General features: G+C 44.3%; 1 protein-coding gene across 1 annotated transcript in view; it reads left to right on the top strand.

Moving 5' to 3' along the window:
• LOC126484715 (fez family zinc finger protein 2-like) overlaps positions 1-13,520 on the top strand; it is a 190,233-nt gene extending 176,713 nt beyond the window's left edge. The window contains exon 7 of the mRNA XM_050108311.1: positions 13,330-13,520. Coding sequence (XP_049964268.1) covers positions 13,330-13,520 — 191 coding nt within the window. The remainder of the gene's footprint in view (positions 1-13,329) is intronic.
• Positions 13,521-13,755: the final 235 nt, after the last annotated feature.

Raw genomic sequence — 13,755 nt, 5'->3', positions numbered from 1 at the left:
GCATACAATGTTGTGCTCCAGACGTACATCCTCAGAAATTTCTTCCTCAAATTAAGGCTTTTGATACTAGTAGACTTCTCTCGGCCAGAAACTCCATTTTCGCCAGTGCTACTCTGCTTTTGACGTCGTGTTTGCTCCGTTCGTCATTGGTTATTTTTCTGCCTATGAAGCAGAATTCCTTTACTTCATCTGCTTTGTGACCATCAATCCTGATGCTAAGTTTCTCGTAAGCGCTTGCTTCTCAAAGGGAACGGACCCTCTGCTGGACGGAAATGTTTATATCGCTCTGGCAATGATATTTACACTTTTGTCCTCATTTCTGCTTCTTCTCATTACTTTCGTCTTCTTCCACATTATGTGCTCATTAGACTGCTCTGTCAAGTGATAACTATAATATAATTGCTACTGTCGTCCTTACAAAGTCACACTGTATTTTGTGACGTCACTGGTGCTCCACCGCCGTGTACGATAATGTTTTCGTGGCATACCCTCCCCGCCCGCTTTAGCACCCCTATGGCCGGGTCCCGAACTGTGCTAAATTGCAGGCCTCCCTCCTTATTACAGTCACTGCTTTTACGACTTTGTTCCAGCAACTATTTGCCCATTTACTAATAGATGTCTCGTCGAATGCTATTCGGTTTACCAAAGCGTGTCCTTCTGCCGCTCATTTCTCAGGATACCGTAACCGAAACAAGTCTCGTGTTCTACACGGCGTTGTAGAGCAGTGCTAACTGTCTGTTCGGCACAAAACTGTCCACAACCACTACACGGTATTCTGTAAATTCCTGGTGTTCTGAGGCCTACGTCGTCTTCCACTGGCGTAATGAGTTGTTGAATTTTTGCTACACGCCTGCAGACCGAATCGGTTTACACCCTTTAGAGCCGGCGAATCTTTCTGTTACTGAACCACACGACAGCAAAAACGTTGTCTTTTTCATGTCCTCCTCCAGGAGCTTCTCCTTACGTCCCAACGTTTGTACTACGGGTAGTGCTAAGTGGTAGCGCAGAGATATCGGTTCGTGCGGGTGGGTTTCTGGGAAATTCCTGGTGTTCACTTGGTTCGCATATCATGTTAAACTGTGCATCCCCTTTATCCGGTTTGATCACTGGGAATTGATTAGGGATCAGCAAGATCTCGAAGTGGCGTCCATTTGAAATACTTACTCTCAGCCACTGAGTCGCACGAAACTGGTATCATAATTAAGTTTGTATGATTTCCTTGTCTTATGTTGATCTCTGTTTTCATTCGTACGCCTTGATCGAACGCTACCAAACTCTAGAATATCTATACTCGCACCTGCGGGATATGATTAGTATAATTTCATCCTTATACGAACTTGTTATCAGGACAGAAGAAAGTCATGTTTTGATGTGTCCAGCGTTACTGGAGCTTTAGAAGTGGAGACTAAGAGTAGGTTAACAGCAGCTATACAGTAAAAATAAGGGGGCACAAACCTGTTCCCAAGCAGGTTTGTTTGTAATTTTTTTGATTAAATTCACCTGGCCTAAGTGTGGGTGGTACTAATCAGTAGAGTGACAGTTCAGTGATAATAAGGTGTACACATAAGGTTTCTATGTCGTGCCTGGTGGTCTAGTAGGGCGCCACGGCAGCCCATAGTGTTCGGTCAGATGGCTGGCAGAGCTCTGTAATAAAAAATAGTCTGAATGAAGTTCTCAAGGGTGAACTTGAAGGGCCATCCAATGGCGTTCGCCTAGACCAACCGACGAAATCTATGACGAAAAAATGAAGAAAAAGGATGAAATAAAAGAAAGCGGAACATCGCGTGACCTGTACCCATAGAATGCGCGATTGAGTCCCACTACGAAAATTTTCAGCCTGCGTTTAATTTAACTTTCACCTCTCAACGATGTGAATAGTCGGCAGCTACGACACTTGGTTCGCATATCATGTTAAACTGTACATCCTCTTTATCCGGTTTGATCACTGGGAATTGATTAGGGATCAGCAAGATCTCGAAGTGGCGTCCATTTGAAATACTGAGTCGCACGAAACTGGTATCGTAATTAAGTTTGTATGATTTCCTTGTCTTATGTTGATCTCTGTTTTCACTCGTACGCGATCGGTGAAGTTTCTTCTTTTTGACGGGATCTAAGAAACACGATGAGTGAATGAATGAATGTATCTTCGAATGAATGAATGAATGGCATTTTGAAAGGTACATTCTCCCCTTCCACCTCCACACTTTCAGACAATTATGGGAATGAGTACAGTGTATGAACGACACCGTGGACAAAGTTCATGATTATAGGATCACAAAATACTTGGCTATGGTGATGCTGCCGGCTGCGAGCCGCTTTTAGCCACAACTGACCCTCTTCCCCGCCACTCCCCTTGTGGGTCACCTACGTATAAATAGCTAATTGCGAAATTAGAGTTGGCTTTGACTAGTAACGTAGTGAATATGCGAAAAACAATGTAAACAACATGGCGACAACAACGTCATGTCGCTAGCGACACTTCTTAACGTATACAAAAAATACAATCTCTGTTACGAGAACTGACTACATCGGGAAAAAAGTTCAAATTACCATTGGTATGATCAATCATACACAAAGAAGAGAAACATTCCTTTGAAAGAAAACTAATCGAGAATCGCAAAGCCGGCCGGAGTGGCCGTGCGGTTCTAGGCGCTATAGTCTCGAACCGAGCGACCGCTACGGTCGCAGATTCGAATCCTGCCTCGGGCATGGATGTGTGTGATGTCCTTAGGTTAGGTAGGTTTGATTAGTTCTAAGTTCTAGGCGATTGATGGCCTCAGAAGTTAAGCCGCATAGTGCTCAGAGCCATTTGAACCATTTTTGAGAATCGCAAAAATGAGTTAAACGGTTGTAATGGGCACCACAGCGACAGTACGAACTAAAAAATTATTTTTCGTAAACCGATTATTATCGGAAAATACACTTCAGCTACATAGCTGTCTCGATGAATGCGTGTATCAGTAGTAAATCGAAAAGGCTTTGACTGCAAGTAAACTATTTGTGCGAAAGAAACTGAAGCGAGTGTCGTAAAAACGCTCTAAAACGGGAATGAAGACATCGCTACACAGTCCGAACTAAAAGTTAGTATTTATAGTAAATAAATCGAAGCTAGTAACTAAAATACAGTTTAGCTGTATAGCTCAAGTGGAGAATGCGATAATCGATTTCGTATAATATGCAGACCTACTACGAATTGAAGAAATAATTATAAAAAAAAGACTGATAACTCCATTGGTCTAAACATGTATAATTCCCTTCGAAAGAGAAGAGACTATTTTTTTGTTGTTTTTCGTACACGACAAACATAAAACATACAAATTATCTCGAAAGTATTTAAAATATGACAAGAAATCATATTCAAAATACGCACCACTGATTGACGTCAGAGGAGGCATTACCGTTAGGTCGCTGGTCAACGCAGATGGTTACTATCGCGAATTCCTCTTGATCTGCCCCTACGTGGACTGGTAACGTAAAGTAGAGTAGTCGGGTCAATTCTAGTGTCCGATACCATCCGTCGACTTTGACCAATGACGTAATGTGTGATGTTATTTTGTTTGTGCCGTTGATTGCTGTCGATGAACGTTAAATGATTTCTCTGGAGTTCCTCGTTACGCGCGTATATTACAATTTCGATGTAGATTGTTTTGTTTTCATCTCGTAATTTGTTTTAGGCATCTTTTGTTGATGAAAGTAGTCGTGATTTATAAGTAGTCGTGATTTATAAGTAGTCGTGATTTATAAGGTCTTGATTTCTCACGCTGTTCGTTAAGGATGAGTCAGTTGTTTTTACTGCGAAAATTCTGCTCCAGAAAAAGAGTGACCGTAAATCAACTATAAAATCTTTTCAATCATTGGGCGTCATTGCTGAATTTTGCAAGTGCAGTGTCTGTGGAATTTATATGGTTTTGACGAAGGTTGCGTTATCACGAACTTCCGGCAAAAACATGTGGAGGTGCAGAACATATGAAGATCCATGCGCAGGGGGACGTGGTTCGAAAGATCGAGGCTGAATTTGGAACTAATTGTCATGCTAACCTACTATTTTTGCTATGAATATTCTTGCAGATCTGTCATGCACGAAGCAGGGGTTTACTGTGGCACTGCAGATGACTGGTTCTCGTTTTGTAGAGAAGTCTGCGGGGAATTTATGAAGTATAGGGGGTCATTGGGGGGAACCAGGGGTTATAGTTGAATTAGATGAGTCACATTTTGGAAAGAGAAAGTATGAAAGGGAGCACGAGGTTGTTGGGCTTTGGGTTTTTGGAGTAGTAGTTTCTGGAGTAGATTGTGCTGATGTTGTGTTTAGGGTAATACCAAATCGGACAAAGGAAGTCTTGACATCTTTAATTGAAGAACATGTGGAAGAAGGTTCTGTAGTCATGTCGGACGGGTTTGCTTCGTACAAGGAGTTATCATCATTTGGTCGTGAATCACAATATTCAATTTAAAGATTATAAGACGGGGGCATGTACTAATACTATCAAGGGGTATTGGCGGGCTGTAACATCTGTTGTCGCGCGGGGAAAGTGAAGGATTTCAGTGTTGCAAGGCCATTTAGATGAATACCGTTGGAGGAAGAGTATTCCTAAAGGTTATTGTTTATTTCTTGCATTTTATGAAAGTAGTCAGCAAAATGTACAAGCCTCGTTTTGTTAGTTAGGTGTCGGTGGGTCTGATACTTTTTTCTTTGTTTACGTTGCGTTTTTTTTATGCTACTGTATTGTGGGAGTGCTACTATTTTGGTTTCTCTGGAGGGAGGTTTTCCTGTCGTTTCAATATTTTCTGGTTACAATGGTGGTCCGATGGGTATTGTCAGCCTCGATATTTGACTCCTTTGGAAGTTCATATGTGGTAAGTTTCTTTTTATGTAGCTATTTTTATGTTTTCCTTCACGATGTTTCTGCTACACTTCTCTTATTTCTACTGTCACTCCTGGTGTATCGATTTTACTGAGTGTTACTTGGAGCTCCTGTAGCTGGTGTGACTGTTGTGTAGTATAGCCATCGGTTGCAAGGTTTGGTCATTTTTGCGTTTTATTTCTTTGCGTGTGCAGTAATGTGTGTAAAGATTTTCGTTTTTTGAAAGTCTAGACGTAATCTGTAGTTCTCTAGTAAGATCATTTTTAAGCACGTTTCATGTGTTATGAGATTCTCGCGCACCAAAGAGTAATATTGGAATCGGTAACCAGAAGTTACCTCCTACGTAAGTTGCTTCTAGTTACCGATTCCAGCTATTCGACGGTTCATTATTTAGATCGTTTTTGCAGTACGTGTGGAAAATATAACATACGCTCGTAATTGCTCGCGTGTTCTTATTTATTTCAGTCATCTTCAACCCGTTTACATGAAATTCGTGCATAAATAATAGTCGCGTTAACTGTATTATTTTATGTCATGCTACGTTCGTTTGTTTACGAGTATGATCCGTACCATTCATAGATTGTCCATTGCAGCACCTTTGCCTCACGTATGACGTCATTGGTCAAAGCCGACGGGTGGTATCGGACACTAGAATTTATTCGAGTAGTCAGTGTGCCTAGTGAACTAACGTGCAATTTTGTCTTCATCTCAGAAACGTGGAGGTGTCTGTAAACACGGAGGACGGGAGTTAGCCTTCATTTGCCTCGCGCAGTTTCCCACAGCCCGCCTGTCCCCAGGCTTACGCGGAGCGGCCCACGGCCCACGGCGTGCCGTGATTGGTGGCACCGTCCGTCCCGCCCACAAACACTGGCGGTTGCCTAGCAACGACTCGGCATGCGTACTGCGTGCGCTGCGACCTTCATCTCGCGCTCGCTTCTTCTCCTTTACCTCTCCCGTCAGGCACGCGTACGTACAGAGTGTTTCAAAAATGACCAGTATATTTGAAACGGCAATAAAAACTAAACGAGCAGCGATAGAAATACACCGTTTGTTGCAATATGCTTGGGACAACAGTACATTTTCAGGCAGACAAACTTTCGAAATTACAGTAGTTACAATTTTCAACAACAGATGGCGCTGCGGTCTGGGAAACTCTATAGTACGATATTTTCCACATATCCACCATGCGTAGCAAAAATATGGCGTAGTCTCTGAATGAAATTACCCGAAACCTTTGACAACGTGTCTGGCGGAATGGCTTCACACGCAGATGAGATGTACTGCTTCAGCTGTTCAATTGTTTCTGGATTCTGGCGGTACACCTGGTCTTTCAAGTGTCCCCACAGAAAGAAGTCACAGGGGTTCATGTCTGGCGAATAGGGAGGCCAATCCACGCCGCCTCCTGTATGTTTCGGATAGCCCAAAGCAATCACACGATCATCGAAATATTCATTCAGGAAATTAAAGACGTCGGCCGTGCGATGTGGCCGGGCACCATCTTGCATAAACCACGAGGTGTTCGCAGTGTCGTCTAAGGCAGTTTGTACCGCCACAAATTCACGAAGAATGTCCAGATATCGTGATGCAGTAATCGTTTCGGATCTGAAAAATGGGCCAATGATTCCTTTGGAAGAAATGGCGGCCCAGACCAGTACTTTTTGAGGATGCAGGGACGATGGGACTGCAACATGGGGCTGTTCGGTTCCCCATATGCGCCAGTTCTGTTTATTGACGAAGCCGTCCAGGTAAAAATAAGCTTCGTCAGTAAACCAAATGCTGCCCACATGCATATCGCCGTCATCAATCCTGTGCACTATATCGTTAGCGAATGTCTCTCGTGCAGCAATGGTAGCGGCGCTGAGGGGTTGCCGCATTTGAATTTTGTATGGATAGAGGTGTAAACTCTGGCGCATGAGACGATACGTTGACGTTGGCGTCATTTGGACCGCAGCTGCAACACGGCGAATGGAAACCCGAGGCCGCTGTTGGATCACCTGCTGCACTAGCTGCGCGTTGCCCTCTGTGGTTGCCGTACGCGGTCGCCCTACCTTTCCAGCACATTCATCCGTCACGTTCCCAGTCCGTTGAAATTTTTCAAACAGATCCTTTATTGTATCGCTTTTCGGTCCTTTGGTTACATTAAACCTCCGTTGAAAACTTCGTCTTGTTGCAACAACACTGTGTTCTAGGCGGTGGAATTCCAACACCAGAAAAATCCTCTGTTCTAAGGAATAAACCATGTTGTCTACAGCACACTTGCACGTTGTGAACAGCACACGCTTACAGCAGAAAGACGACGTACAGAATGGCGCACCCACAGACTGCGTTGTCTTCTATATCTTTCACATCACTTGCAGCGCCATCTGTTGTTGAAAATTGTAACTACTGTAATTTCGAAAGTTTGTCCACCTGAAAATGTACTGTTGCCCCAAGCATATTGCAACAAACGGTGTATTTCTATCGCTGCTCGTTTAGTTTTTATTGCCGTTTCAAATATACCGGTCATTTTTGAAACTCCCTGTGTCTCTGCGGTGTCATTCTCAGCGGAAAAGGTTGCAGACGCCCTCTGTATTGCAAGATACTGCGATATCAGAAACGACTCCGTACTCTAATACTTGTATTTGCTGCTCTCTGGCCACCTATCTACAACCAAGGTATTTTAATTGTTACAGGTTTTTGAAGAGCACATAAAATTGTGTATTCATACCTTCTTAACACGTGGTAAGAAGGTATGAATACACAATTTTATGTGCTCTTCAAAAACCTATAATTACGATTTATAAACTAATATTTATATGTATTTAAACAGTAAAGACAGCCATAACAATAAAAAAAAAAAACGCTGATGATGCTGCAACTGCAGTGAAACATGTCTGGAACAAAAAACAAAAATTGTGTTTTGCTAAAGGCGGACCACAGTCAAATCATAAGTTATTGTTAAAGCAAACACAGGCAAAAGAGCTTCAACATCAAGACGATTATCTTTATTTCCTTGTCGGCGATCTCGTCGTTAAGCTTAAAACTGGTGACTTCTGTTTCGGCAGGACTCAGCTGTGAAATTCAATTACGGAAGTATTTCAAAAATTTGTAGGTCTTCGATTAACACCCAGACCTTTCGGGGCTCACAGCATATCTAAATTCCCTTTATGTTGTCTTGGACACGTCTGCTACATGAAAGGAAAACATAAGAGGGACTAGCACTGATAGTTGTGGAAGGCTACTATTTAGCGCAAGTGAAGAGCTCACCTTAGTGCTCATTAGAAATTCCAAGCTTTCAAATGTTTAACATAACACTGACAAGGTTTACAATTTTAAACATGATATGACTCGTAAAAGGTTTCACATTACCCTTGTCTAAACACAGGATCGTAAAGTGTTCTTAGATCTATACGCATAGTCGAGGCCATTTGTTTGTACTAAAACTGTAAGTAAATAAAAGTTGTCAGTGAGAGAATAAGGTCGATGCAGTAACGGTTAGCCTGTTCAGTAGGCAGGTTTTGCAAGGTTTTTTCGAAGTAGAGCAGTGGGTTGGTTGCTTGGCGGTTCGCCATTTGGCTTAAATGGTTTCAAGATGACTGTGATTTTTGCTCTTTTCAAATCATGATGTGTGTTATCTGTTTGGAAGAAAGTAAACGCAAGAGACCAATTGATCGTTCGGATTGTGAATTGAGCTCCCATCATAAAATAACGCCAAGATGATCTCACAACAGGCACAAATGTCGTTGCCAAGAGAAATCGGAAGTGGACTGCTATCGGAGCTTATCAAAATCAAACTTAATCCTTTGTCTTTGCCTAACACGTACTGTGAGTATTTATTTCGGTTACATTCTAACAACTGCATTCTTATAATCAGTAGAAATTGGAGACTTTTTATATAGAATGTTTTATGAAATTAGTCTATACTATCACCTCCTAAAATATTAACTGTTCATTCTGATTTACCTCGTACATTCTAACCTTGATAAATAAAAGGCAATTTCCTGAATGACTGATTGACTCATCACCACCCAGCCCAAATCGGGCGTCGCTTAAGAAGAGATTTTTCTAAATTTCAGCCTAAGGGGGTGATATAGGGGATGGAGGAGTTTCTATTTTTTTAAAATGTCGCTATTAAGGCAATTTTGAAGACAGACCTACGAAAATTGGTATTTGGTTTCTCGGTCAGAAATAAAGATATATGTGTTTCAGCACTTTTGAAAATTCAGCTCTATTGGGGTGAAGTAGCGAGTAAAACTTTTTTTGAAAATATTTCATTATAAAGAACTAATAAAATATTTTTAAAGCTACCTCTATGAACATTGGTATTTGACTTCGCAATTACAAATTTTTAAAAAAATATATGTTTCAGTGTTTTTGCAAATTAAACCTCTAAAGTGGTGAACTATCGGACGAGATTTTTTATGAAACTATTTCATTATGAAAGCATTTTTAAAGGTAAATCTACGAAAATCAAAATTCGGCTTCTGAGTTAGAAATAAAAAATACGGGTTCCACTGTTTTTGGAAATTCAAATCATAAGGGGGGGGGGGGGACGTTTTATGAAAATATTTCATTGCGAAAGCATTTTTAAAGCTAAATCTTTTGGACACGTCCGAAGTGATGTATACAATATTAATTCGATAGCAATTATTACATGAAGTGCTGCGTCCTTTGATATAAATGAAAAATGCTGTCTCATCATGGTTACAAAAAGTATAAACATGCTTGACACTAGGACAGTGTCTTCTTAAAAAGAACGATTATGCATTGACGCACTTCGTAGCAAGCTGTCATATCAGCATGACGTAATCGCGGAAATTGACGATTGTGAATAAACACTTTTAATAGTATTCCAGGCGAGAAATCTTGTCATTTGTAAAAGCTACAAATTTCTAATGTTCTAGCTTGTTTCTTAACTACCTGTCTCTCTCTTTTAGGTCTTCCACTTTACACTGTCATTAATGTCCTGTGTTGTGTACAGCATTATTCGTAACTATCTCCGGGGTTTCAGAAAATGACCGATCGAAAACAGCAGCACACAGACAAAAAAGATACATACAGGATTACAATTATTGAACTATTTGAATAAAAGCATTAATAAGTTTCAAACTACGGCGTGCACACACTTTATTCAACATGAAAACGTCACCACAGATATTCGGATTTGGGTTACGATACCTTCGATATGCCTGGCATCAATGGCGATGATGTGGCGCAGACGAATAGCGAAATTCTGTATAGCCTGCTGAAGTGGCGGAGCATCGATGCTGTCGATGACCTCCTCAATAGCTGCTTTCAACTCGACAATAGTTTTGGGGTTACGGCTGTACATCTTCTAAAAATGTGTGTGAAATCTTATGGGACTTAACTGCTAAGGTCATCAGTCCTTAAGCTTACATACTACTTAAGCTAAATTATCGTAACGACAAACACACACACGCATGCCCGAGGGAGGATTAGAGGTCATCAGTCCCTAAGCTTTCACACTACTTAACCTACATTATCCTAAGGACAAACACACACACCCATGCCCGAGGGAGGACTCGAATCTCCGCCGGGATCAGCCGCACAGTCCATGACTGCAGCGCCCCAGACCGCTCGGCTAATCCCGCGCGGCTGTACATCTTCTCTTTACTGTAGCCTCACAAAAAGGAGTCGCATGTGTTCAGCTCCGGAGAATATGGCGGGCAATCGAGGCCTATGCATGTGGCCTCTGGGTACCCCAGAGCCAGAATGCTGTCCCCAAAGTGCTTCTCCAGGACTTCAAACACTCTTCTGCTTCTATGTGGTCAAGCTCCGCCTTGCTTGAACCACATCTTGTCCAAATTAACTCACTTTGGATAACGGGGATGAAATCATCTTCCAAAACCTGTTCGGTAGTTACCGTGACATCAAGGAATGTCGCACCGATTATTCCGTGACTGCACATTGCACACCACACAGTCACCCGTTGAAGGTGAAGAAGCTTCTCGATCGCGAAATGCGGATTCTCATTCCCCGAAATGCGCCAGTTTTGCTTATTGACCAACTCATCCAAATGAAAGTGGGCTAAGCCAAACCAGGCGCAAACTAATTCCCATCATGTCTCGAAGCCAACCGCGTAGTTTCAACGTTCTAACGCAGACTGTTCAGAAGTTTAGACGATTTTATTTCATATACCAGATTAAGATTTTCACTCTGCAGCGGAGTGTGTGCTGATATGAAACTTCCTGGCAGATTAAAACTGTGTGCCCGACCGAGACTCGAACTCGGGACCTTTGCCATTCGCGGGCAAGTGCTCTACCACCTGAGCTACCGAAGCACGACTCGCGCCCGGTACTCACAGCTTTACTTCTGCCAGTATCTCGTCTCCTACCTTCCAAACTTTACAGAAGCTCTCCTGCGAACCTTGCAGAACTGGGTAGGAGACGAGATACTGGCAGAAGTAAAGCTGTGAGTAACAGGCGTGAGTCGTGCTTCGGTAGCTCAGGTGGTAGAGTACTTGCCCGCGAAAGGCAAAGGTCCCGAGTTCGAGTCTCGGTCGGGCACACAGTTTTAATCTGCCAAGAAGTTTCATATCAGCGCGCACTCCGCTGCAGAGTGAAAATCTCATTCTGAAAACATCCCCCAGGCTGTGGCTAAGCCATGTCTCCACTATATCCTTTCTTTCAGGAGTGCTAGTTCGGCAAGGTTCGCAGGAGAGCTTCTGTAAAGTTTGGAAGGTAGGAGACGAGATACTGGCAGAAGTAAAGCTGTGAGTACCGGGCGTGAGTCGTGCTTCGGTAGCTCAGGTGATACTGCCGCAGCGGGCGGGCGGTATCGGTTTAATTCACGTATATAACCGTGCGCGATCGCTTTATCTCAACTCTATGCGTCGCACGTGGACCTCTGCCCACGCCACTCTGACGGGCACCCTTATAGCGGAAGTGGCACCACACTCTCTGCATCCCCCGGTTTCTGTAGGACACATTTCACCGGCACTCACCCACATCAGAGACTTCTTTATTGACTTCAGCTACTTACGGTCAGAACTTCCGACGACACGAAAGCCCAGCACAAAAGACTATTATCGCCTCTATCAGCAGCGGCAACCTGTAAATACGGTCACCCACAGACATCCTGAAGTTGCCTGGAACACGGTGTGGCGAGCGGTACACACGCCTTTTCTACCTACGACGGTGCGTTCATTGTGGTACGTGGTTGTGAATGGGAAGTTCGCTACTCGTCAGAGGTTACATTCCATACATCTGACGGACGACCCCTTGTGTCCGACATGCTCAGTCGCTGACTCGGATGCACACCGTCTGACGTGTGCCGCGACCAGCGAGTGCTGGCTACTGACGCAGCGCATGCTGGCATTACGCTTGCGGCGATTGCCGGAGTCTATCTCCCCTGATGACGTATTGCGCCCCGACGTCGTATACTTTCCATCAACCAGAACGAACGCCGTTAACTGGCTAAAAGGCATGGCCGTTTACTACATATTTTGCGATGCTCCCAAAGGCACACTCGACTTTTGCTCCCTATTGATGACGACACATGCAGCTTTCAGCCGCCACCCGAAGTACAGAACTCGTTTCGCAAATTATTTAGGTTCATTATTTGCGGATCCTCCTGCTCACTGGGGCGTTCCGGGTATGAGACACTGAAAATGAAGAAGAATCCTGGAGCATATTGATCCTCTACGGACGGAGTAGGGGGGAACCCCTCCCAACAGACGAGAAGACGACTCGGACGCTCGGCTACGGCAGTTGTAGGATCTTTCTTTGTAATGAAACAAAAATAAATCTATAATACAAAAAAAAGGTTATAAAAATTAAAGAAAGAGATAAATAAAAAGAACAACATCGACAAACCCACTTCATCCCCTTCCTGATCCTTCGATCCTCGAACTCGAACGCGTTGCTTGGGCGTGGCGGCGGGATGGCCAGGCTTCGGGTGTCGACCCCTGCCCTACCCGTCGTCCTGCTCCTGCAGCGGTTCATCAGTAAAAAAAAAAAAAAAAAAAAAAAAAAAAAAAAAAAAAAAAAAAGTGGTAGAGCACTTGCCCGCGAAAGGCAAAGGTCCCGTCCCGAGTTCGAGTCTCGGTCGGGCACACAGTTTTAACCTGCCCGGAAGTTTTATGTCATATAGTTCAATAATTGTCACCGTGTATCTGGGGTTTCAGAAGATGATCGATAGGAAACAGCAGGATTAGACGTAAATGATGCATGAAACTGGACGGAGCAACTCTCCCATATGGGAGCCATTTATGATACGTCAACTGTCAGTACGTGAATGCAGTTCGTTGAAGTCGCTGACATCACTCGCCTGGGAAGGTGCGCTTCATTGGTTTGCCTATCTGCCGTGTCCTGAAACCCTGCGGGTACTTACAAATAACCCTGTACATTTCGTGCTTCGCGTGCTGCACTGTTTGTTTTCGCCCAGACGTCCACCTGCCGCAGATGTCGCAGCGCGCTGTTGACTCACTCCAGTTGTCACCACCCAGTTCTGTTCTGTTTTTTTGCAGGGGAGAAGCCGCACAAATGCCAGGTGTGCGGCAAGGCGTTCAGTCAGTCCTCGAACCTCATCACCCACAGCCGCAAGCACACGGGTTTCAAGCCGTTCGCCTGCGACCTGTGCGGGCGCGCCTTCCAGCGAAAGGTGGACCTCCGCCGCCACAAGGAGACGCAGCACACGGAGCTGAGGCCGGTGGCGTAGTGGCCGCTCTGCGGCGGTGCCGCCCCCGCCGCCGCCGCCGCCCCCGCCACCGCCGCCTCCGCCGCCTCCGCCGCCTCCGCTGCCCCCGCCTTCTCGCCCCCGCCGGGACACCACCCGGTGCCGCCGCGCCAGTAGAAGACTCCAGAGTCCAGCTCGCCGCCTTCCTACTCGCAGCGGAGGGGCGTGCCGGATCTGCGAGGTGTACACCTCTCAGTATAGCAGCAGAGACTGCCGG

The sequence above is a fragment of the Schistocerca serialis genome, chromosome 6 (genome assembly GCF_023864345.2).
Source record: "Schistocerca serialis cubense isolate TAMUIC-IGC-003099 chromosome 6, iqSchSeri2.2, whole genome shotgun sequence".
NCBI classification, from domain to species: Eukaryota; Metazoa; Arthropoda; class Insecta; order Orthoptera; family Acrididae; genus Schistocerca; species Schistocerca serialis.
This window is presented reverse-complemented; position numbering and strand designations above follow the sequence as displayed.